This window comes from Taudactylus pleione, unplaced genomic scaffold (assembly GCF_031769625.1).
Source record: "Taudactylus pleione unplaced genomic scaffold, aTauple2 ptg000016l, whole genome shotgun sequence".
NCBI lineage: Eukaryota > Metazoa > Chordata > Amphibia > Anura > Myobatrachidae > Taudactylus > Taudactylus pleione.
The window spans coordinates 48,618,926-48,645,922 of NW_028284418.1; the positions used below are offsets into that span (position 1 = coordinate 48,618,926).

The window sequence follows — 26,997 nt, forward strand, 5'->3', positions numbered from 1 at the left end:
AACAAAAATCAAATCAATTATTTAATTATACTGTAACATCACTGAATATTATGTATATATGGGCAGTCTAGGTCCACTTGTGATACAGTCTGCCTTTAACCTTTGAAGTAAAGAAGTCAGTGTACAAGGGGCCACTTCATAACTTAAGTATGCTGACTGTGTGTTACAGTATCTTCATGTGGACCAGTGATCCTCAGATAAAGCCTATACTGTGGGTACACACCTGACAGATATATCTGCAGATCGATTGATCTGCAGACGATGGCCTTTCATACACACTGAACGGCCATCATCTGCGGGTCCCGGTGACCAGGGGGCGTGTCCCGCCCCCCCCCTCCTCGCGGCTGCGGCTTTGTGTGTACGGGCGGTCTCCAGACCACCCGTACATACCTGCCGATGGACAGATATGGCTGCAGACATATCTGTCCATCGGCTGTGCAGCACAGGCAATGCGATGTGTCGGTGAACGCCGACGTTCACCGACATATCGCGGGTACACACTGCCCGACAGGCAACAGATACATTTACCGATTAATTGATTGGCCAATGTATCTGTCAGTGTGTACCCAGCTTAAGCCTCACCAATAGATGCCTGGGAGCTGCAGTATACATGTCATTACCCTGCTGTCTATTGAGATGCTGACGAATATAAGTGGGAACAAGCATTTATAATGTTCTAAAAACTTGCTGGATGAGGCATTGACTGAGAGCTGTCATGTAAAAGACTTTACCCAGTATATTTTCCTTTTGAGGTGGATTAATTGTACATATGGAGTGTAGATTTTAAAATTTCCTAACTCTCTTCACTGCTCAAATAAATTAACCCAGAATAAATCCGAATACCATACAGTTTATTTATTTTTGGTGTTTTTTTTGCAGCCCTCCAGCACTGAGAGAGCCCCGTCAATCTGCAAATCTGGACTTTTGTTTGTAACTGGAACCCACCAATCATGTTGTGCTGGGGAAACGCTTCATTTGGACAGCTGGGACTAGGGGGGATCGATGAAGAGATTGTTATAGAACCCAGAAGCTGTGATTTCTTCCTAAACAAAAAGGTCTGTGATGTAGGATGCGGAAGCAGGCATACTGTGTTTGTATTGGACGATGGGACAGTTTATACTTGTGGATGTAATGATCTAGGACAATTAGGACATGACAAAGGCAGGAAAAAGCCAGGTAAGAACATTTGTCTTTTGAATCCATTATAAAGTAACAGCTAGAGAAAGCATTTCAGATTTTCTATTGGCTGAGAATATGTTGATTCATGGTGACATGGCTTCTTTCCCTTTACCCCTGGCAGAGCTCCAGAAAGCACGCAGGTCACATACAGATCTTTGTGGATACTAAGTATATTAGCTCCTCTTTGCCTTACAGCTTTTCTTAAGTTGGGTCCACACTTGTCGATATATAGTTCGATCGACAAATATATCGGTAGCACATCGGCGGCAGTGTCCACCCAATATTTCTGTGAACGAAGGCATTTACAGACATATCAGGTCCGTCCTGCAGCACAGCCTATGTCTATATATCATGCAGCTACTGTATATTTTTGCATCTGTATGTGGGTAAAGCTGCATACACATGGGACGATTTTCATGAATGATAACGATATTGTTCAACGATAAATCGTTCATGTGGGAACGCGCATCGTTGGGTCGATCGTTCACTGCATGAAAATGAACGATATCGTTCAACGATAAATCGTTCATATCGTTCATTTTTTTGCAGTGAACGATCGACCCAACGATGCGCGTTCCCGCATGATCGATAACGATATCTATGGTCTTTCATGCATGCAGGCCAACTTAAGGGGGGTATCCACTAGGCGATTTTAGCAAAGGATTGCACGATAACGTCGTTATCGTGCAATCTCTTGCAAATCGCGCATGCATCAGGCATGTTTTGGTCGGAAGCAACCAGCGATGTGCGTGCCCGCTGGTCGCTTCCGACATCTATCATCGCCCGTACATGCTGATCAACCTGACGATCCCGTCAGGTTCAGCATGTGCGGGGATGGTGGAGGTGCCTGGACTGAACGAGTGAACGTTCAGACTAGGCACATCACTAGATATACAAACGACAGCACGATAGCAATGTCGTAATCTGCTCTCGTTTGTATATCTAGTAGTGGATACCCGCCTTTAGGCTGGGTACACACGTAAAGATTTTCTGTCCAACCATCCAACTAGTTGATTGGTTGGAATGAAAATCTGGTAAGGAATGGGAGTAAATGATGATCAGCAATTTGCTCCTAAATGCCAGAAAACAGATGAAAATGGCCGTTAGACAAGTTTGTTAAATGTTTGATCTAAACAATTTGTTCAAACAACAGTTTTTGTCCATTTTCCGGCGTTTGGGAGCAAATTGCAGATTGTCATTTGTTTTCATACCTTACCAGATTTTCATTCCAACCAATCAACTAGTTGGATGGTTGGACAGAAAATCTTTTGTAAAGATTTGCCTGTAAAAAGATAGCTTCACTGAAATATCTATCGGTGTGTACAACCAAAATCGTTTGCCCTGCACTACAGAAAGTTGGAGGGAAATCTATCAACGATATCTATTGTTGTTCAAGTTGTACCGTGCACACCATAAGGGTGACCTGTCAGCCGCATGAACTGCCAACAGTGACGTCACTTCCGGCTCCTGTGACCAGACAAGTCGAAGGCAGATTGGTAAGTGTATATGAACAATTGGTTTGTGCAGAACACTTACCAAATCAGTAGATCGATCAGTCCATCGGGTGGGCGGCCGATCCATCGCTCAGGTGTGTACCCTTCTAAAGGGGCACATTCTATAAGGAGACAAGAATGTATCTCTTTTTTTTTTTTTTTTAACATAAAGTCAGGTGCATAAATATTGGGACATTGATAGAATTTTCATATTTTAGCCTCTGTTTACCACCACTATGGCTTTGAAATGAAACAAACAAGATGTGCTTTAACTGCAGACTTTCAGATTTAATTTGAGGGTAATTACATCCAAATCAGGTGAACAGTGTAGGAATTACAACGGTTTCTATATGTGCCTCCCACTTTTTGTGGGGCCAAAAGTAATGGGACAAACTAAACAATCCTTAATCTAACTTTCACTTTGTTGCAAATCCTTTGCAGGCAATTACAGCCTGAAGTCTGGAACACATAGACATCACCAGATGCTGGGTTTCATCCCTGGTGATGCTCTGCCAGGCCTCTACTGCAAATGTCTTCAGTTCCTGCTTGTTCTTGGGGCATTTTCCCTTCAGTTTTGTCTTCATCAAGTGAAATGCATGCTCAATCGGATTCAGGTCAGGGGATTGACTTGGCCATTGCATAACATTCCACTTTTTAGCCTTAAAAAACTCTTTGGTTGCTTTTGCTATATGCTTCGGGTCATTGTCCATCTGCACGGTGAAGCGCCGTCCAATGAGTTCTGAAGCATTTGACTGAATATGAGCATATAATATTGCCCGAAACACTTCAGAATTCATTCTGCTGCTTTTGTCAGCAGTCACATCATCAATAAATACAAGGGAACCAGTTCCATTGGCAGCCATACATGCCCACGCCATGACACTACCACCACCATGCTTCACTGATGAGGTGGTATGTTTTGGATCATGAGCAGTTCCTTTCCTTCTCCATACTCTTCTCTTCCCATCACTCTGGTACAAGTTGATCTTTATCTCATCTGTCCATAGGATGTTGTTCCAGAACTGTAATGGCTTTTTTAGATGTTGTTTGGCAAACTCTAATCTGGTCTTCCTGTGTTTGAGGCTCACCAATGGTTTCCATCTTGTGGTGAACCATCTATATTCACTCTAATGAAGTCTTCTCTTGATTGTTGACTTTGACACATATACACCTACCTCCTGGAGAGTGTTCTTGATTTGGCCAACTGTTGTGAAGGGGTTTTTCTTCACCAGGGAAATAATTCTTCTGTCATCCACCACAGTTGTTTTCCGTGGTCTTCCGGGTCTTTTGGTGTTGCTGAGCTCTCTGGTGCATTTTTTCTTTTTGAGAATGTTCCAAACAGTTGATGTGGCCACACCTAATGTTTTTGCTATCTCTCTGATGGTTTGTTTTGATTTTTCAGCCTAATGATGGCTTGCTTCACTGATATTGACAGCTCTTTGGATCTCATAATGAGAGTCGACAGCAACTGATTCCAAATGCAAATGTCACACCTAGAATCAACTCCAGACCTTTTACCTGTTTCATTGATAATGAAATAATGAGGGAATAGCCCACATCTGTCCATGAAATAGCTTTTGAGTTGATAGTCCCATTACTTTTGGCCCGTTAAAAAATGTGAGGCACATATAGAAACCGTTGTAAATCCTACACCGTTCACCTGATTTGGATGTAATTACCCTCAAATTAAATCTGAAAGTCTGCAGTTGAAGCACATCTTGTTTGTTTCATTTCAAAGCCATTGTGGTGGTGAATAGAGGCCAAAATATGAAAATTCTCTCAATGTCCCAATATTTATGCACCTGACTGTAGCTACTACTAACTGCTCTTCCTTTGCTTCTTTGTGATGCTTCAGTAGCCAAAGGCAGCATCAGACACTAGATTTGTCTTTATACACTTATGGTGCGTACACACTAGACGATATGTTCCCTGAGCGATATCGTCTAGTGTGTCCCCGGCAGGCTGTGCTCAATGTCGTTCATGACATTGAGCACACCCGCTGAACGATTTCATTAACGATATCGTTCAGCGCCGGGCTCTCTCCCCCATTCCATAACATGCAGCAACCCGACGACATCGTCAGGTTGGCCTGCATGTTAACCCGATGAACGATGATGACGAACGACCCATGGTCATCGTTTTTGTGTTAAAAATGGACAATAAAGTGGACGACTGAACGATAACGATATCGTTATCGTTCAGTCGTTCACTTTAACTACCCAGTGTGTACGCACCATTAGCCTTGATATACCATGTGGCGTGAGACGTCTGTCGCTAGTGAGCTGCCTTGCGACTCTGCTTGCGCCGTGCATCTTTTTGCGCCCAAAAATGCATCTATGTTGCAATCGGATGCGACAAACCACTTTATTCATTTGGAAACAATGACTGGGCCTGGTAACAATGATGCTGAATGGCTACAGTCATTAACAATGCGACCCTAGCTGCCGCAGTGCAATATACTGTCTATACTAGACATAGCTTTATATCCCTTCATGCATGGAGTATGATGGGAATGGGGATAAGACCTGAGCACTGGTATGAAACCACTTAATTAGTAAATGGTTTGTGCAGAGATAGTAGTGGGGGATATGCTACCGTGATAAAAAAAGAACTCAATATTAGTTCAAAATTCGTACTCAGAGGTGCTCCCATGAAAGTAAAATAGAGTATACAGAGTAAGGAGAAAGAGACAGTACTCTCCTTTGTGGGGCACTAATCCAACACATAAAATCAGTAAATTTCAATATATATGATAAAACTTAACTTTTAGTGAAATATATCATAGATAAAAAGAAAGGGCAAAGATAATTTATCTTTGATATATTTCATTAAAAGTCAAGTTTTTCGACATCCAGACAACTGATTCTGTCTACATATTAGTTACAATTTATTTTTTACCTCTGATGGGGTGTATAATGTATCCTTTTGCTAAATTCTAAGGGACACTGATAGTTTCTATTATCAAAAATTGGCAAGAATCTATTATTTTGGAACCTGGATGACCTTACATCTTTATTTACACCCTATAGATATATAGGTCTCTGTATGCTATTTTGTATTCTTTGTCTGTATATTGATTGTTATGGCTCATAGGCCGCTTTTCTGTTCTATATTATGTTTTATGTTTATAAGGAGCATCCCTCCTACTTTGGGATGGGAACTTCAGTGAAAGTTGCGGGTCTTTCTCCACCATTTTGTTAGAAATTGAAAAAATTTAAACACCATGTTTATCATTTGTTTATTCCTATGATGATTTTGTCTGTACTCTGTTCTGCCTTTTTGTACATAAGAAATCGGTTACATCCTTTTCATACATGCCATGGCTTCCTGGTATGCAATGTGTTGTTAGGAGGGGCAGGGTTGGGAGCTGGTGGGGGTTCCCTTTTTTCCCTCCTTCTAATTTTTCGGTTCGCTTTCTGCTTTTATTTGTTTTTTTCTTGGTCTTTGGGAGTTTGGTGATTTTCTGCAACTGATCACTTTTTACCTCTTCGATCCATGTCTGAACAGCTGACTTAAGATGATAGGCCTAGTGTACCTCTGTACTTTAATCTGGTGTCGTGGAATGTGGATGGCCTTAACACACCGGTCAAACGCAAGCATGTTGTGACTCACTTGTGCCGGCTGCACCCAGATATAGTAGTCCGGTCTAGATGGATTGGAGAATGCATCACAGCGTCTTATAGATCTGAGTTACGAGGGGTAGCAATTCTTTTTCATCGGAATTTACGTTACTCTATTTTAGATAAACGAATAGATCCTGAGGGTCGTTATTTGCTAGTCGATTTGGCAATCGAGGGTCGCAATTATACTATTGTCAATTTATATTCCCCTAATCTATCTCCTCATCAATTTTTGTCTAAATTATCTCAGATATTAGTGCATCAAAATGTACATGAGTTAATACTGCCGGGTGATTATAACTCAGTTGATGACCCAGCTATAGATAGGTCTCCTTCGGTGAATAGGCCTAACACGCCTTCTTGGTATCACATACAGTCTCTTAAAACTTTGCTTCAAATATCTGATCCCTGGCGGCTTTTACACGGTTCAGAACGTACGTATACTCACCTTTCCCTTGCTTGCCAATCAATTTCTCTCATTTCAAATTCTCTAATGGCACAGGTACGTGCGTTGGAGATTCATGAGTTTTTGGTCTCTGACCACGCCCCAGTGTCCTTGGATATGTGGCATAACTCTTTGACCCCTGCAGATCATTTATGGCGCTTCCCAGATTATCTGGCTAAATAAGAGGACTTTCAGAGGTTTTTAACAAAGTCTTGGTTCAATTATCTAGACGACAACGTGAAACATTGGCAAGATATCATTCTGTTTTGGAACGCTTCGAAAGCCTTTATGCTTGGCCACATTTTGCAGTATGTCTCCAGACTCAAAAGAGAATCAAGGAAGCAGTACCATGAGTTACACAATGCGGTGGCAGAAGCTTTCCGGCGATATCAGTCTACCAATACCCTCGAGGTGTACAATAAGAATAGGAAACTTTTGGAATCCTTTCTGTCTGCACAAGCTAGAACTTGTTTAGATTACTCTAAACCAGTGGTTCTCAACTCGGTCCTCTGGACCCCACATAGTTCACGTTTTGCATGTGACCCAGCATGTGAACAGGTATAGTCATTACTCACTGACACATTTTAAAAGATCCACAGGTGGAGATAATAATTTCACCTGTGATTTTGTCAGGAGACCTGGAAAACATGCACTGTTTGGGATCCTGAGGACTGAATTTGACAACCTGTGCTCTAAACAAATGTATTATAAGTGGGGCAACAAACCTGACAAACTTCTTGCACTTATGTCAAGGCCATGGGTGAAAAACATCTTTCATTACAGCCATTAATGAACCTTCAACCAATAGTACATATTTTGCCACTAAAGAGATTTTGTCTCATTTCCAATCATATTACACAAATTTATATCCGACGATTCTGGTGGAGGGGGGTCTACAGGAACAGCTTTTATCAGCAGCTCGATTACCGGCTTTATCTCAAGAGCAATGGGAACTATTAGTAAAATACATATCTGAGGAGAAACTCCATAGTGTGATAGCCATACTGCTCCCTCATAAGTCTCTTTTTCTGGCTCTTATTACAAACCTTTAAAAGATAGTTTAACGCCCACTTTGTTAGAGCTGTTTAACAATGCTACATGATCCCCCGTCTTTCCTATCCTTTACAGAAGCCTTCACGACTCTCATTCCAAAACCAGGAAATGACCCATTGTTAGCCAAGTCATACCGTCCTATCTCGCTTCTGAACTCAGAATTTAAAGTACTCGCCAAAATAATGGCTAATAGGTTGCAGACTATTCTGCCAGACTTGTTGACCCCACACCAGACACGATTTGTCTGAGGCAGACATTCAGTTAGAGCAATTAGTTTGGCATTAGCGGCAGTTTTGGCGAATGCTCATCAGGAGAAACCGAGGGGCATGTTACTCAGTCTTGACACGCACAAAGCTTTTGATTCGGTAGCAAGGCCACATCTTTTTGCAATCCTGGAAAGGTGGGGTTTTGATCCTTTGTTCATCGAATTGGTAAAGAATTTTTATTCCCATCCCACTGCGACATTAGGGATCCGATATTAATGCATAGAGGAACCCACCAGGATTGCCCCCTCTCCTCGTTGTTGTTTTATGTATTGATCCTCTATTTCGGACTGGTTAGAGTTATTATTAGTTAAATTATCTGCTTTTGCGGATGATCTGCTTCTTTATATTGCAAATCCTGAGTCATCTTTGGGGAAGATAATGTAAAAACTTTCTGATTTTGGAAAGATTTCGGTTTATGTGGTGAAAAGTCTGTAGGACTCTGCATCCAAATAAACAAGTCCCTGGATGGGGTCGTCACTTGCCGGTAAGGTGGCCTGGGTCTAGTATTGATTATCTTGGAATACAGAATCCAACACGTCCATCTGAAGGATATATATATATATATATATATAGATATGTGTGTGTGTGTATATATATATATATATGTATGTATGTGTGTGTGTGTCTATAAGGTTTCTAGAGCGCCAGTGATATGTGGTGTATCAGAAATATTTAGTTAGGAAAGGTGTGCAAATGTCTCATAACCTTTCCCCCACAACAAGGGGTGTCTGCTCAACCTGATCAGTGCAAGTCGTGGTTGACGACTTCAAAAAACTATATGAGGACAATGTGTTCAAGTCAGAGGACCTCATTCAGAGCCGGTTGCACAGAGCGTGCGGTCGGTCTGAATGAGGGGAGGACGTCTTGAATTTTCAAGACGTCCTCCTTTGCGGTGGTAAGGCTGTGGGTTAACACCCACAGCCTTACGACCGCCTAAGGTGATGGTCGCGATGTTCAAGACCATCGGGGCTTACGACGAGACCCTAGGGTAGGGTCTCCCTCTGTCTGAGCCGGAAGCTCTCCACTGACATCACTAGTGATGTCAATGGGGCCACCCCCAAACGGTAGGCGTTCCCATGGGAAAGCCCCCGTTTGGGCTGCCACCCCCCCGGCCCGCCTTCCAAACGGGGCGAGCTGTCAATCAACATCGACAGCTCGCCCCCTTTGGATCGAGACCCGCTACGACCGGCGCTGTCGGTCGTAGCGGGTCTCACACATGCGCACGACGGCGCCGTCGTGCGCATGCTCTGTGGGGGGCCATCGACCCGGTCCGATACATCGGCGCTAACGACCGAGTCTGAATGACCCCCAGAGCGCCTTTAAAGTGCTATATGGTGCAAAAAATAGGCAGTGATCACTTAAAAAAGATATAAAGACTCAGTGAGAAAGACCTGTAGCTAGGGTCTAATAAATAGATCTAGACCATAAATATATAAAAAATAAAAAACATAGATTATTTTGTATGTAAATTAAATATTTGGAATGGAATGTAATCAGAAATAGCAAAGCACTTGATACATTATCAGAAAAGATGAACCTTGTGTGGCTATGTTGCCAGTGCAGGTGATCCCCTCTTTATCTTGTAATACTCTGATTAAAACTCTCCTCCAATCACGTAATCTCTTCCCTGCTATTCAGTGTCAAGAAATGTTTATGAATATCTTTCACAAAGCATGTTTTTCCCCTGCATCGTCAATTTCTAGCAGGTATGTCTTCTTCGGCCTCTTGCCCTTGCTGTCAATCCTCTATTGAAGATTTGTACCTTTATTTCTGGTCATGTCCTCTCCTAAGATATATTTGGCTGCAAGTACAGAAATTTGCTCTAGAGCAACTACTGATTTACTTACCTTTTTCTGTTGTTTGGCATAGTTCCGGAAGGTTAGCGGGTGGCAAAAGGCTGCAGACGACTTTTACTTATAATCAGTGCAGCAGCTTGCATACTTCAGACTTGGATCGATTCATCACCCCCAACATTGAGACTTTTCAAGGATAAGCTTTTCCATGTTTTTAACATGGATTGGATTGAAACTATGCTGTAGAAGGAGACTTGTGTATCAACATTATTTCAGACTTAGGAGAGCTACATTGGGACTCTGACCTTAGAACAGAGGCATAAAATTCATGAGTCTTTAAAATTGACCCAGTGGTATTGTCTTCGGATGATTTCGGAAGACCCTCCGATTCGGTTGGAGCCCTAAGGCAATTTTTATTTCCTCTCTTCCCCTTTGGCTTCTTGATCCCGCGGCCTCACTCCTTATTGCTCTTTAATTTCCTTGTTTAGGTTCATAGAGTGATATTTGTATTTATTCTTCGAGAGATTATACAATACAAGTTGTCTTTCTTTTTTATTTTCTGTATTATGATATGGACTTTCGGTTTTGTATTTGATGTTTATTTCTTTTTGTAATATGTTATGTATGTAACTGCACCTTGTACTTCTTGTCATCATGGTGTTTCAATAAAAACATTTCTTAAAAAAAAAAAAAAAAAAGTTAAGTTTTTTAGCATATATCGAAACTTATTGATTTCATGTGTTGGATTAGTGCACCACAAAGGAGAGTACTGTCTTTCTCCTTACTCTAATCCCTACATGCATGCTATGAGCAAATGTTGTTTCTACATATCTGTCATTAGTTGCCAGAACTGGTGACGTCCCCAATAATGTCACAATCCTCACCAATGGCTAATGTATTGTGTGAGGATTATCACACACAAATTCACAGGAGATCTCTGCTCTGCAAGTAGATAAAGGGATTATGGGAATAGAAAGTAAACAATGTTACTGTTCTAAATGTTGGGCTCTGCGAGCAGATTTATTAGCTCCATCGTAGAGATAAAATGCTACATCAAAAACATTTATATAGAGTCTTCCATTAATATTTATAATTGACAAATACAGTGAGAGAAAAAAAAAATATGGTTCGTCCCTTTCAGGTGCATTTGATTGGAGACTGAATACAATTTTGTTAACTTTCTTTGATTTTCTTTCTGTCCATTTGTACCCTGTTTTGATATGTACATGGACAGGATATCCTTTAACTATGGTACACTTGGGTGTGGTATGCTGACAGGGAAAAGAGGTTGACAGGTACAAATAGTCGACACAAAAATGGTTGACACAGGTTTTTTTTTTGTATTTTAAGCCTAATCTTAACTCTAAACCTAACTCTAACCCTTTACCAAGTGTCTAAACCTTTCCGTAATCTAAACCTAACCCTCCCCCATGTGCCTAACCCTAACCTCAAAAATGTTGAGAAAAAAAACAACCAATCATGTGTTGACCTTTTTTTTTTGTGAACTATTTGAACCTGTCGACCTTTTTGTCTGTCAACCCAGTAAAGTACTGGCAAACTTTGCTCACAGCAGCACAATCATGTTGGTTTTGTGGAAGGTCCGTCCGATCTCTGGTTATGTTTGTGAGGACAGGAATGTATATGATATATAAAAGCATTCCTGCTAGGCTGTTTTAGCGGGGCGCTGCGCCCTGACCGATTTTCAAAAGGGCAGAATGCACTCTGCCATTTTTACGTGCCCCACTAAAACAACATGATACGTGCTGCCCCCACTCGCAGGAAAAATTGCACTGCAGCGATCACTGCCGGTGAATAGATGCGCCCGGCATCTCTTCCGAGACAAGAGAGCTTTGGGGCAGCCCGGCATGTCCGTAATTTCCGGGCATGCCTCCTTTTCTCATGACCACGCCCCTTTTCGGAAGTGGCTCTTAAAGACACGCCTCCTTTTCTCATGATTACGGAGCGAGCAGGAGTGCCCCTTCCTAGGTCCGGGGTATTCATGCGCGTGTGTGTACGTATGTATGTATGTGTAATATATACTGAAAACAATAAAGAGTTGATGAGTGGAACAAGCTGAGACCTCCAACAGCACAGAACAATTTATTAATCTAAATCTGGATGCTCAATGGATTAAGTACTTTCCACACTTCTATAATGTAAATGTGAAGTAATCTGCATATGAAGTCATTGTTTTACCTGTACTTCGAGTAATGGTTTTACTTTTACCGTTTCTAGAGCAAGTCGGTGCCCTTGATGCTCAGAATATTGTTGCTGCCTCGTGTGGAGAAGCACACACATTGGCACTAAATGATAAAGGTCAGGTGTTTTCTTGGGGTCTAACTAAGGATGGACAGATAGGTATTCATGTAATAGAAGAATATGTCAGAGTACCAAGGTAATGATTAACTTTAGTTACTACATTGCTGTAGTATACAATAACAGTATTGTATAATGAATTGACATGTTTCTGTGTTGTCGCTGTATTTAATTTTCTACATATGAATGTAATATCTTAGTACCTATACTGTAAATTGTATCCATTAATTTGTATAATATGAAAAAGAATGTTCTCTAGGCAGTTTCTAGCCATTTTATGCATATAAAAATAGTCATTCTGTTTAGGGCAGCACTGTAAAGTGATGAGATAGAGATCAAAGGGGGCAATTCAATACAGCGCGATGTAAATATCGCTGGGAAGGAGTTCCCAGAGCTATACATTTGTCCCCATCATGTCTTGCACTTAGTCAGGAGATGCTATTTCCCACACCTTAAGCTGGGTGTAAAATCGCGGTAACTGTCATTCTCCAATTTAAGTGCCGGACGCTATGCTGTTAGCACCGCGCTAAGCCAGAGAACGGCATTGTGGCCGGCACTTAAGTCTGATATCTGCTCTCACCACAGGAGAGAAATCCTGTAGTCGGACTTAACAGTGCGGTAAATTCAGTAGCTCCGGGAACTCCTTCCTGGCGCTATTCACATTGCGCTGAATTGAATCTCCCCCAATGAGCAACCACTACATTGTATGTAAAAATAGTATCTGACAGCCCTCATTGATATTGAGTATTGTTTGCACTGAAAATCAGATGTTCATAAGAATGTTTCAGTTCTCTATTAAAAAAGTAAATAAATTTGTGGATCGTTTCTCTAATTCACAACTCCTGTCCTCAGGGACTCATAGCAGTGCATGTTTTACTGATCTCCTCAGTGAAATTATTAGCTCCACCTATGGATTTTTTCAGTTGTCAGCCAGTAATGAATATATCTGTGCACCAACTAGGAGATCTGTAAAACATGTACTGTAGGGGGTCCCTGAGGACTGGAGTAGGGAAGCACTGCTCTAAACTGTCAGCTGTCTTCCTATTTTAAGAGTATGACGTTATATGTGTACATTCTAATCACTTTAGTTAGATACAGACAGGTTTACATATTAATATAAATACATAATTATGAAGCAGTAACAGGAAAGAGTCCTGCTTGTGAGAGGTTACATTCTAATGGGATAAATCTTTTTCAATTACATTGCATGGCTGTGCATGCTTCTAAGTTAGATATAGTTCTCTTCAGCTACATTTCATATGAAATAATTAAGTATTTTGATTAACGTATTGGCCGTACTCCCTTCTGGATGCTTTCCTAGTGGTTGTTCACTCTTCGGGGGGGAATTCAATTGTTTTATCGCACCATATCTCCTGTCTAAAGTGACAGAAGATAGTGTTTACTGTAGGTCCGGCGCCGGACCTAGAAAGGGCACTCTAGTGCATGCCCGAAAAGGGGGCATGTCTTTAAGATGTGCCCCCTTTTCATCACTTTTGGGAGTGTGCCGGGCATTTAACGTACATGCTGGGCTGCCTCCAAGCTCTCCTCTCTTTGTGAATAGATGCCGTGCACATGCGCACGGCATCTATTCACTGGCAGTGATCGCTGCACCGCTATTTTTCCCACCCGCGGGACACTGCGTCTTGTGGGTGAGGACAGCACCCGCTTTGTTGTTTTAGCGGGGCACTTCCAAAATGGCAGGGCACATTCTGCCCTATTGAAATCAGACAGAGCGCGGCGCCCCGCTAAAACAGCCTAGCAGGAACGCTAGGAGATTGGGGTGCAATATAAGTAAGCATTCTAGCACCCTGCATCTGACACAACCCGTGCAGTTCCTCTTTCCTGCCTGGGGTGTCGCTCTCTGCTCTGGTGCTTCTAGCACACCTAGCTGATGCAACAAACAGCTTAGAAACAGACCAAAGAGTGCTAGAAGCACCAGAGCAGAGAGCGACACCCCAGGCAAGAAAGAGTTACTGCACGAGTTGTAACAGGTACAGGGTGCTAGAATTAACTCCTAGATATTCAATTGTTTTTGGTGGCCCATGCATGTTGCGCCCAAATAGGCAGGGTTTAGTTGCGTAAAACTGCTAGACCAGTCTAAAGTCCTGCTTTTTGCGCCCAAAGTGCCAACATATTGCACCTTTCTGCTCGTCTGCCTTGGGGGCTGCGGGCAGAAATGTGTGCTCCCGGGGCTGTATGCGCCTGAACAGAGCAACTCGTGAATTGTTCTGTCGGGCGCCCGGCACTATCAGTTGCGGGTGAAAAGAATTGATTTCCCCCATTAATCTGAAGGCTACATATTTTTAATACACACAACTATACAAAATTAGCAGAAATGCTAAATAGAAGAAATTCCTTTCATGGGGCACTCGTCTAAAATATTATATAGTATTGAGATGTAAAGTTAATATATGTTAAAATGTGACCATTATTGTACTATTAAAATATAGGGGTTTAATTATCCAGACTCAAATGATAGAAAATAACTATTGTGCCCCTAAAACAAAAACACAATACACATATTTCAATCTAGAATGGTGTGGTGGCGAATATATTTGTCTCAAATAAATTCACAATGATATCTAACCACCTAGGAGCATACAGGAGTACAGGTTGAGTCTCCCATATCCAAAATGCTTGGGACCAGGGGTATTTTGGATAACGGAATATTCCGTATTTTGGAATATTTGCATAGCATAATGAAATATCTTGGGAATGGGACCCCAATATACACACAGAATGCATTTATGTGTTATATACACCTTATACACACAGCCTGCAGGTCATTTTATACAAGATTTTCAATAATTTTGTATCTCAAGCAAAGATTGTGTACAGAAATGAAATTCATTTATGTTTCATATACACCTTATGCACAGAGCCTGACGGTAATTTTATACAATATTTTTAATAATTTGTGCCTTAGACAAAGTTTGTGTACATTGAACTATCAAAAATCAAAGGTTTCATTATCTCAGTCATGCCAAAATTATTCCGTATTTCGGAATATTCCGTATTTCGGAATATTTGGATATGGGAGACTCAACCTGTACTACAAAGTGTGGTAAATCCTTTTAAATATATTAGTTAAAGTTCCTCTGTATGTCAATCTGTACTGTATTATAACAAAACTTAGTCATAGTGAAGGTATTAGGTGGTAAGTGGTCATGCCCCACGGTGTCTGATTGGGGGCTCGTAAGACGCGCATTTCGCCTTAGCAGCTTGTTCACCTACAACCTAATGTTACTGATATATGTGACTTCAAACTATATCGTAGAAAATATGTGAAATGGAAACTGTCTCTGAGGATCCTCAGTATCTGAACCACAGTGAGGGTCAGTACTATTACTCTTGGACATTACTACTGTGTTATATGGATAAGCTACTCTAATACTGCAAATCTAGTGCATACGTATCTTCATGTTGAAATCTTCTTTCGGAATACCTATGAACATACTTGTATAGAACATTTTGGGCTATGTATCTTTTGATACCTTCACTGTGACTAAGTTTTGTTCTAATACAGTACAGATTGACATACGGAGGAACATAAACTAATATATTTAAAGGATTTACCACACATTATAGTACTCCTATATGCCCCTAGGTGGTTAGATATCAATGTGAATTTATTCAAGACTAATATATTTGCCACCACACCATTCTAGATTGAAATATGTGTTTTGTGTTTTTGTTTTAGGGGCAGACTAGTCATTCTCTATAATTTGAGTTTGGATACTTAAACACCTATATTTTAGTAGTACAATAAAGGTTAAATTTTAATATATATTACCTTTACACCTTAATACTATATAATACTTTAGACAACGAGTGCCACATGAAAGGAATTTCTTCTATTTAGAATTTCTGCTAATTTTGTATAGTTGTGTGTATTTACTCACATTTTCCTAGGGAGGACCGCCAACTACTTTACATATTTAAATTATTACATTTATATCCAGAAAATAAGTTGGTCTATGATATATACTGCCACACTTCAGTCTGGTGCGGGATCATCTCTAAACAATTTTGAGTAGGCTACATATTTTTACCTGACAACTTGAAGATCTGCACTATTGATGTCACAGCCATTCTGTCAGTTACCATTACTACCTTTCATTTTGTGTAGATAACATTGCAATATCAAGCCAGGGTTCTTGACTCGCCAAAATGCCACCTCAGTACAATGTTGCAGAATGGAACATATTTCATTTATAATGTTATGGTACATACACACGGTCAGATTTCTTATCAGATATGAACGATGACGATTGTAAAAATCGTTCATATCTTTGACATGTAGGGCACGCATCAACGAACGATGCATGTTCCCGCATGTCAGATAACGATCTCTGACATCGACTGTGTTTGCAGTCAGACTTTGACGATTTCATTCATTTTAATACTGTCAGAAATCGTTGTAAAAATCGTTCACCAAATCTGACCGTGTGTATGCACCATTAGTTATTTTTCGTTTGACACTGAGCTGCAGAGTTCTTGCTGTATCATGTCGTGTCTGTGCTTCCAGCAACAGAATTCCACAGTCTAAGTGGCTATTTTAGCAGCACAGGCATTCAGTGTGTTCTGGTGTCTTCTAGCAGTCAGGAGAGTGGCTGTTCTGAACTCTTGAAGCTGTTAAAGCCCTTGACTGCCGAAGTACCAGCAAGTTTCATAGAGACATACTTATTTCTTTTTCATTGGGAAAAGGTTATATGCTGATCTATGTGCTGCGTAGTAACTGAAGAATTTACATCTTTGATTTGGTTGTAAATTCATTCTTTAGGAGCTGATTCAATTTTGCACAATGTGCAGCTGATCATCACAATGTTAGACTGCGCGCACATGTTTGTCTACTATGGAAGGCTGAACTTCGCAAGTTTTTTATTGCACACTTCTATTGGTGTGCGGGGCAAAGCTTGCGCTTTTGATAGTCGCGTTTCATCATTCTGGAACGTTAGCTCAGTATTGAATTTGCACTTTAGACTGAAATCTTTTGGTACAGCCAACTGTATACGCAGCCTATCATTCCAGAAATATTGTTGTACACCATCCTGTTTTTTTCTTCCCCAACAATTAAAGAGCTTATCATTTAGGCCCATCCAAATTAGTTATAATATACAAAGACTCAAAAATACAATGCCTGAAAGCTTGTACTCCCCAGTATAGATTTCTTCTGGATTAAATCCATATTTTGGGTAGAAAGCACATTAATATCTAAACATTGCTCCCAATTCAGTGCTTAATGTATAGGAGTTGAACAGAGGATGACTGAACTATGTTAAAACATGTACAAATAAAGAATTTTGCTTTTAAATGTTTTGGAAAGCCTATGCCAAGTCCTGCATTGTCATTTTATCTCAAATGGTTGCAATTGTATTTTTCTAAATCAATTTGGGATAAATCCCATCAAATGTTAAGAGCCAGAAAATTCTGTGTGTAAAGTGCATACCCAAAGCATCATATAGGGTTATACTACTACAATGCAAATGACCTGCAGAGTATACAGAGGTAGCCAGTTACCATCACATATTTTCTGCCATGATGTACTAGCCAGTTCACCCTATTTCCCCCATAGTATCAGTCAGTATCTCCTCTCCACAAGAAGTATAGCACCCAAGCTGCTCTTCTGTCTCCATATAGGGCGTTATGCAGAGCGCGTACTGCTTCACTAGGCATTGCTTTGTTTGTGTGAACTCTGTTTGGGCCCAAAAATGTGTTGTCATGCAGATTTCATGACTCTGCCATTCACACCAGCCTGCACCTGGCTGGGCAGGACAGGGACCTTCTGACGTAAATAGGGATTTCAATCTGGAAATCCTTTTGTGATCCCGGGGTTTCGGAATTAACGGGCTCTAATCTTGTGATTTAAGATTATGGGAAAAAGAGGTATTTAATGCATTATATTTTTAGATATTTTTTTCTTCCCCACCCCTGTACTCCCTCCCCCCTCATGTCCTTTCTACCATCCATCATCCCCCTCCTGTTATTTCTGCCATCCATCTTCCCCTACTTGTGCTCTCTGCCATCTATCTCCCACCTCCTGTCTTCTCTGCTATCCATCTTCCTCCTCCAGACTGGCTGAGGGCAGCAACCATTACATTCGAAGGTCGCGATGGTGATCTGAAGCAGCATCTGCGGACGCTGCACAGATGCATGCAGGAGGTGTCTATTTCCTACAGAATCCTCCTGCTGCATTTGCATTTTAGTTGAACGGTGTTCCACAGCTGCTTCATTGCGGCTGTGCAATACCGTCCACATCAGTATCGGGTCCATAGTAATCAGCACAGTCGCAGGACATGTGTTTGGCTTAAAACAGATGCATATGTTGTCAGAGTTTTTTGTTTTGTGATGGCAATTGGGGCTGCACAGTATCGTCACCTTTTTATTGTGGTCTAATTTTCAGTTATTATCAGTGCTCGAAGTGTGCCGGTATACAACGGTATGGTATACCGGCACTTCGAGCACTAAACTATTTTTTTTTTACTTCAAAGGACAGCAGGCTACATGCCTCCGCCCGCCCGATACACTGACACTGCTTATAGGCTGTCAGAGTGTCAGTGTAGTACAGCCTCAGCCCCTAAAGCCAGCTGCTCTTACCACAGCTACCTGCATCCTGACAGGGAAGGCAGCCTGTGCTATACTGCCTCCGCAAGAGTGTACTGCCACTGGTGTTGGGACTCGGGAGCACAGCCGTGAAAGGTTGGGGAGTGGTTTTTCGGGACTCATGTGGACAGCTGCAGGGGGCGGGCGTAGAACCAGGAGCGGGGAATCGGGAGTACTGCCGCTAACGGGGGAGGTCAGGACTCGGGAGCACAGCCATGGAGGGGGGGGGGGGTTCGGGACACAGCCGCGGGGGGAGGGAGTAGGGCCAGGAGCGGGGGGTCGGGAGTTCGGGAGTACTGCCGTGAGCTGCGCGGGGGGAGTTGGGACTCGTGAGTACAGCCACGGAGGGGGGACAGTAGGGTCACGAGGGGGGGGGGAGAGTATGGCTGCAGGGAGGGGGGGAAGGAGTATAGCCACAAGCGGGAGATGGTGGAGCTGCAGCCAATGCTTGTCACCAGCATTAGCTTATTAGTGCACAGGAAGCTGCAATGGAGGTCTGACACACTGTGGTGAGTAAATATTACTACTCAGAGGACCTGATATCCGGACTATCCGAAGTGTTAATAATCCAGACAGGTACTGTAGCATCTGGAAATTTAACTTTTTTTTTAAACTTTTCACTTTACAAGCTGAACTCCCCTCATACCCACCTCCTCCTTACCTGCCCCTAATTATCACCAACCCCCAGTACTGTACTGCCTACTGGCAAGCTTCCTCGTCCATCTCCCTGCCTCGATCCAGTCATCTCCGAGCCACCTTCTCACTGCCTAATGCCTGCTCTAGTCTCTCCTGCCTACCCAACCGCCTCCTTACCTGCCTCCAGTCCACTCCCTTCTACCCACCCGCCTGCCTCCAATACTCACCCACCTCCAGTCCTCTCCTGCCTACCAGAACGCCTCTGCATCTGTCCCCATCCACTCCTCTGACACTTCCTCACCTGCCTTTATTTGTCTCCTGCCTACTCGCCCGCCTTTTCACCTGCCTCCAGTCCACTCCCTTCTATACACTCGTCTCCTCACCTGCATCTAGTCCTTGCCCACTTCCAGTCCTCTACCAGCTACTACCATGCATCCTTGCCTATATCAGAATCTTCACCCACCTTCTGTTCTTTCTCACCTACGCACCCGCTTCCCTGTCTGCCTCCACTCCATGCCCACCTCTTCACCTGTGACTGTAATTTTGTCTGGACAAGTGCCCTCTGCAGCTGCTGCTGGTGCTAGTACAATGCAGTCTGGGCATTGTATAAGGGGCACTACTAATGTGTGCATTCTATAAGGGGTACTAGTACTGTGGGCATTGCATAGGGGCACTATAGGGTACAATACTACTGTGGGCATTTCATAAGGGGCAGTCCTATTGTGCGCATTGTATAGGGGGCGCTACTACTATGAGCATTGTATAAGGGGCACTACTATTGTGTAGCATAATGCGTATAACGGGTACTACGATAGGGTACACTACACTGATGAGTGGCCATCCCCCATTTTTCGACACGCGCATAAGTACAATCTTAGTTTTTCCATACCCCCACTTCAAAATTCCCACTTCGACCACTGGTTATTATTATTATCCTTTATTTATATGGCGCCACAAGTGTTCCGCAGCGCCTTACATAGTATAAAACTAATAAGTGAACAAAAAAAACCAAACAAACAAGTAACTTACAGTACAGTGAAGGACATTATATACATTGCTGCAATAGTGATTAAAGCACTCACAATAAGCAGCAGGGAGTTGGCAGAGACGTGTTAGGTGCCTTTATGTGGAGTAAGCAGTAGAAGAAGTGTAAGGAGAAGCACATGAGGGAAGAGGTCCCTGCTCGTGAGAGCTTACATTCTAAAGGGGAGGGGCAGACAGACAGGCGTGACACAGAAGGGGAAGATAGGGAGGAGAGAGTATTATGTGGGTTAGGATGAAAGCTGGAAGGCCTTGATGAAGTAGTGGGTCTTGAGAACTACTTCTTATAACTAGTTCCATAAACAGTAATTAAGTGACCTCATTTCAGAAAATGAATAAGATAAGCTTTTGCACAGATTGGGAGGTTATAACTTTGGTAGAAAAAACTTTAATAGAAAAAAAGTACTGACTGTTGATGGCCAGAACGTATCTCAAGCTCAGTATATGGGCGGAAATATGCTATTTTTCAGTGCATTTTTCTTTTTAAGAGTAATATAGAGTATTTACAGCACCAGTTGGTCGAATGGTGGCATTAGCTTGCCGAACAGCGATGTCCTGTACAAGCTGCTGATTGCTCACTAGCTTGTCTTAACCACTTAACTGACGTGGTCTCACGGGATGCGAACGCAACACATGTGCAGAACATATCTCCTCTGACTCCCCGGACTCTCCTGCGGATTTGGCAATTTATGACCGGTTTTGTTGGAAAAAATAGTCGGTTAAGTGCCGTCAGCGCGTGAGAGCAGCTAGTTATATGAACGATTGGGTCGCTTCACCACTAATGTGGGTAGAACACAGCACTGCACAGTATTGAGGACCCTAGGAGCCATGCTGTGCGTAGAGGGGAATTGTGATTGTTCTTTGATAGTCTGAGTATTTTAAATACTGCACTCACAAACCTATACACATTAAGTATCATACTTCTCTAACACAATGACCCCAACAAATACAGTCACTTTATACGAATCCTGTTATATACCTTGTTCTAAATACATGTTTTTTTTCCCTAGGAATATAAAGAGTTTGTCTGATATATGTATTGTGCAGGTGTCCTGTGGTCATCATCACTCACTAGCACTCTCCAAAGGTAATGAGTTACACAAACTTTACTTAAGTAGCACTTTTTGTGGTATGTTTTCGAAATGTATTTCAATTGCGTATACCTGTTTATACCACAGAAAGTGAAATTTACGTTTGGGGAGATAACCGATATGGCCAGCTTGGATTGGGACATGAACTGAAGAAAGAGGCAGCACCCAAACACCTTAAGTCCTTATCGGGGATCCCCTTTTACCAGATTGCCGCTGGGGGAGCTCACAGTTTTGCTCTAACACTTTCAGGAGCTATTTTTGGTTGGGGACGGAACAAATTTGGTCAGCTTGGTCTTAATGACGAAAGTGGTAAGAATGCTTCTATCTATATATATATATATATATATATATATATATATATATATATATTATAGTCATTTCTGCACAGTAGATTAAGTGTTATTAGTGAATATTATTGGTCAGCAGTGGCATGCACGATGCAGATTGAGTGAGAAGGTTCCACCCTTTGAATTGTTTAAAGTCCGTGTCCTTCTGAAGTTCTCTCCAATGCAGGGCTCATGAGCCAGTAAAAGGCATCTCAAATCTGGGTTCATGCATTTTTGCCTATTCTGTGTCCACCTCTAACATTTTGTTCTCAATAACTTCAGCTGCATTATGTAGTAAATGTCCAATTTCAAACTGGCTTTCCTACTTCTAAAGTTTTCAAGAATACCTGTACTGTATAAAGGACTCGCATATTGTTGTTGTGTCCAAATATATTTCTTATTTGTCTAGCTGGATGCCCTATGGATAACTACCATGGTTTCTCCAACAAGCAGGAGCACGGCTCCCAAATTTGCGTTATCCCCCCCCCCCCCCCCACACACACACACCTACCAGTTTACTATATTTCATACCTGCCATGTGCCACAGATGCCCATGTACTAATATAGCTTTTATGGTTATGCCTTAAAATGGATATATTTTGAATCCCAGTAATTTATTTCCCCCATGATTTTTCGCTAACCTTAAGCTACTCCCTGCCAATTCACTATTTTTAATGTATATATTCTTTCCTGCAGACAGATCAATTCCATGTCTCCTCAAGTCATTACGTTCTCAGAAAATTGTACATATATGCTGTGGTGAAGATCATACTGCCACACTTACAGAGGTACAGTCTGCTGCTACCAACATACAGCATAACCACCCACAAAAGGATGGTGAATTAGAAATTGTCAATCAGTGCTACTCCATCCATTTTCTTATGTTCTTAGATCAGAGGTTCCCAAACGCAGTCCTCAAGGCTCCCCTACAGGTCAGGTTTTAGAGATATCCATGGTTGAGCACAGGTGGTTAAATCAAATTGACTGAGGTACTAATTAAATCACCTGTGCTCAGCCATGGATATCTCTAAAACCTGAACTGTCGGGGAGCCTTGGGGACAGTGATTGGGAACCTCTTTCTTAGATGATTATTTTCTTTTTCTGTGCATATATCGATGATTTTCTCATTTTGTAGCACCTACTGTATAAAATAAAGCATCTTACGTTTCCTTGTAAGTGAATTTGCCATTTCTTCATGTCTGAAGAAGCCCATATACACTCTGTGCTAATGCCAGCCAATTAGAACGTTTAATATCTGATTACAAATGGAAATGTGTTTTGGCTCATAAAGGCCACTGGTTCTGATCAACAACTGATATATTTTTGAATAGTAGGAAAATACATTCCGTTAGCTTATTAGTGTGTCTGTTACTGTGTATCCAACTGCACTAAGTGCACCCTGAAAATTCCAACTGTTCGGCCCTAAAAACAAATTGTGCACTCTAGTCCAGGGACTCTATCCTCCTATATATGTATATCATGAAGGAGATCCTACAGCATGTGAATTTTAAGAACTTAGATTATAATTTAGCTTACATCCAGTAAACGCCATTACTAGATTCATTAAAATAACTGGATATGTGGGGAGCACCCAGTTCTGAAGCTTCTAGATGTTTTTGTTAAGCTTTGTTGTTCTTTGAGTCTTCATAAGCTGTGACATGTCTCCAGCTTAGCTGGCTGTAATTTTATTATCTGTTTTTATTTAGGAAGGTGGTGTTTTTACTTTTGGAGCTGGAGGATATGGACAACTTGGTCACAACTCAACAAACAATGAAATCAACCCCAGGAAAGTGTTCGAGCTCATGGGAAGCATTGTCACACAAATCGCTTGTGGAAGGTAAAGGCACCAAAATATTTCTATCCCAGTTTTGTTCTTACGCAGTACTTGGATGAATGTGCAATACCGTGGTAATGTATTCCTCCTTTCTCCAACTGTTCAGTGTGCATGAATTATTTTAGTATGTACAGCTTCGCCATAAACCCGCTGGCACCTGTGGCAGAAGCTGCTTAGGGATGAGGTAACCAGCCTTCCTTCAAAAATGAATCGAAAATTTGCACTATTTTGGTGCTACCCAAATGCTAACCTTCATGTACTGTGGTTAAGTGGTCTAATGTAAATGATCTTAATGTTGTTAGTCATGCGCCAATTGTCCCCAGTGTACAATACAGAATTTGGGCACGCTGATTCTTGTGTTCAACTTAAGATATGTATTTAATAGTAAAGGGTCACCTGTGTTTTTAACCATGTGTCTATTAACATTGCAAATACAGGAATAATTATTCTAAATGCCGTAAAATAACTAAGATATGCTACTTAACCTCACTGAGTCACCGATGTTGTTTACAATAAAAAAGTTTTTATTTGTAAAATAATTATCTTATGGTAAACTAAACAGTCTTATTCTAGTATCGTTAGTATGAATGAATTTGCTCTGAAAAGGCTGGCCAAATGTCTAAACAAATATTTAGGACAATTGGTGCACGATTAACAATATTAATATCATTTACATTAGACTATTTAGCTATATAGTACGTGAAGATTAGCGCTTGGGTAGCACCGAAATAGTGCGAATTTTGGATTCATCAGTGTGCATGAATGAATTGTGTAACCTAACACTTCCAAATTAAGATAATTGTGAGCTTTTTTATTATAATTATTCTATGAGCAAATATCAATGGACAATCTTAGAAAATACATTGTTTGACTTTTCACCTTGTAATATCCTCTGTACTATGGGTGGGCAATAAGCGGCCCTCCAGCTGTTGTTCAACTGCAAATACCAGCATCCCTTGCAACAGTTTAAGCATGGTCAAATATGAAAACTGTGGCAGGGCATGCTGGGATGTGTAGTTCTACAACATCTAGGGGGCCACTTATGCTCACCCCTACTCTATACGGAGATAGTATGCTTATTATCGAGTTTTTCTTTCATTTTGGTTTCCCAATAACATGCCTAAGTATGTTCTAATGGATTATGTTACTGTACTGACCAGCTAATATAATAGTACATATATAACCGGTTGGGTACAGGTTGCCTGCTGTCAAAATCCCGACTATGGCATTCCAGCAGGGTTAGGATACCGACACCTGTCGGTCGGTCACTTAACCCTCTCTACCCGGCACCTAAACCTAATCTCCCCCCTAGTACCTAAACTTAACCTCCAGCCCCCGCAGCCTAACCCTAACCCTCGCCTCTTAGTGCCTAACCCTAACCATTGCCCTAGTGCCTACCCCTAACCCCTCTAGTTGCCTTCAGGATGCCGGCGGTCGTGATGCTGGTGCAGGGATTCTGAGAGGTGTCAGGATTCCGGCGTCTGGATTCTGAGCACAGGTATCCCGCACGCTGGGATATTGACCACATCCCATATAAACATTCTCCTGATTGGATGCCCACTATTTGCTCTATTATTCATAATCTCAGGTTTTTAAACCGTTTCCAGTACAGAAAACTAAAACCTGCAGTGTAATCACTGTAGGGACCTGGCGCTTGTTTGTACTTAAATTGCAAATCAGTGCTTGCTGCAAGTCATACAGGTTTGGTTAGAACCCTAGAGATCACAATCTCTGCAAAAAGATCAATAGAACAAAGTATACTGCGCTAAGCACTGTGATTGAATATAAAAAAAATATGGTTTGCTGTCTGTTAATAAACAGGAGGCTTGAATAAATTGTAAAATGTATTACATATATCGCATATCAATTATTAATGGACATACAACAATTAAAAATTATAAATGACAATATAAATAAAAATGAAATGGATTGCTATCACAGGATGGTAAATAGCAGTTGACCATCACTCACTGAAAAGACTTTGGATAATATGATACTATTGTATCTGAAATGAACAGAGGTCCCAAGACACTATGGGTTTCATTCAGGCGCAGTCGCAAGCGCCGATGCACTCGCAACCGGGTCGATGGTCCCCACAGAGCATGCCCATGATGGAGCCTGCTAGCAACGGGCGCTCCGTCGCTAGGGGTCTCGTAGCAGACGGGGCGAGCTGTCGATGTTGAGTGACAGCTCTCCCCGTTTGCTGGGTGGGCCGGGGGCGTGCCCGGCCAAACTGAAGCATTCCAGTCGGAACACTTGCCGTTTGGGGGCGGCCCCCTGACATCATTGATGATGTCAGTGGGGAACTTCCTGCTCAAACAGAGCAGGAAGTTCCCTGGGGCTTACGAGAGCCCAGACCCAACCTTAGGGTCTGGTCATAAGCCCGATGGTCGCGATGGTGATGACCATCGCGACCATCACCCTGGTCGGTCGTTAGAGCTGTGGGTGGTAACCTACAGCCTAGCGATCGACCAGAAGGCGGCACTTTAAAAAGTAAGTGGCCGCCCTCATTCAGAGCGATCGCTTGCAGCAAGTGATCGACTCTGAATGAGGTCCTATGTATCTATTCATGTATCATTTTAGCAACACTTCCACTGTAAACAAATACCACAGACAATTGTTAGCAGCAAAGTTCCGCTACTCGGAACGAAACGCTCACTACTCATCACTACTGGCCTCCCAGTGTGAGAATAGTGTCCGCACTTGTAGATGAACTTAGTATGGAATGAAATTTAACAAACCTTGTATAGCGTGTCCATGCTATTGTCCTGGCTCTGCTTGTTATTGGCTGTGTGGAGCCGCCACCGGAGTGCAGTGCAACCTTCCGGCAAGTCTCCCGATCATCTGACCGCTAACCACATACAGCTTACTGCTTTTCGGCTCACGGCAGCCTTTATTTCCTCCGGTGGCGGCTTCACACAGCCAGTTACGAGCAGAGCCAGGACGGAGACTAGCTTGGACACGCTATACAAGGTTTATTAAATTCCATTCCATACTAAGTTCATTTACAAGTGCGGACGCTATTCTCACACTGGGAGGCCAGTAGTGATGGAACGCTCCCAATAGCGGTACTTTGCTGCTAACAATTGTCTGTGGTATTTGTTAACAGTGGAAGTTTTGCTAAAATTATACATGAATAGATACATAGTGTCTTGGGACCACTGTTCATTTCAGATACAATAGTATCATATTATCCAAAGTTTTTTCAGTGAGTGATGGTCAACTGCTATTTACCATCATGTGATTGCAATCCATTTCATTTGTATTTATATTCTCATTTTGATTTCTCATTTATCATTTT

General features: G+C 41.9%; 1 protein-coding gene across 2 annotated transcripts in view; it reads left to right on the forward strand.

Annotated features, from left to right (window-relative positions):
* Positions 1 to 26,997, forward strand: part of HERC4 (HECT and RLD domain containing E3 ubiquitin protein ligase 4) — a 116,937-nt gene that overhangs the window by 7,449 nt on the left and 82,491 nt on the right. For both annotated transcript variants that reach the window (XM_088476326.1, XM_088476328.1), the window contains exons 2-7: positions 880 to 1,176; positions 12,085 to 12,244; positions 21,456 to 21,532; positions 21,624 to 21,845; positions 22,559 to 22,650; positions 23,569 to 23,699. In XM_088476326.1, the coding sequence (XP_088332452.1) occupies positions 951 to 1,176; positions 12,085 to 12,244; positions 21,456 to 21,532; positions 21,624 to 21,845; positions 22,559 to 22,650; positions 23,569 to 23,699 (908 nt within the window). In that variant the 5' untranslated portion in view covers positions 880 to 950. The remainder of the gene's footprint in view (positions 1 to 879; positions 1,177 to 12,084; positions 12,245 to 21,455; positions 21,533 to 21,623; positions 21,846 to 22,558; positions 22,651 to 23,568; positions 23,700 to 26,997) is intronic.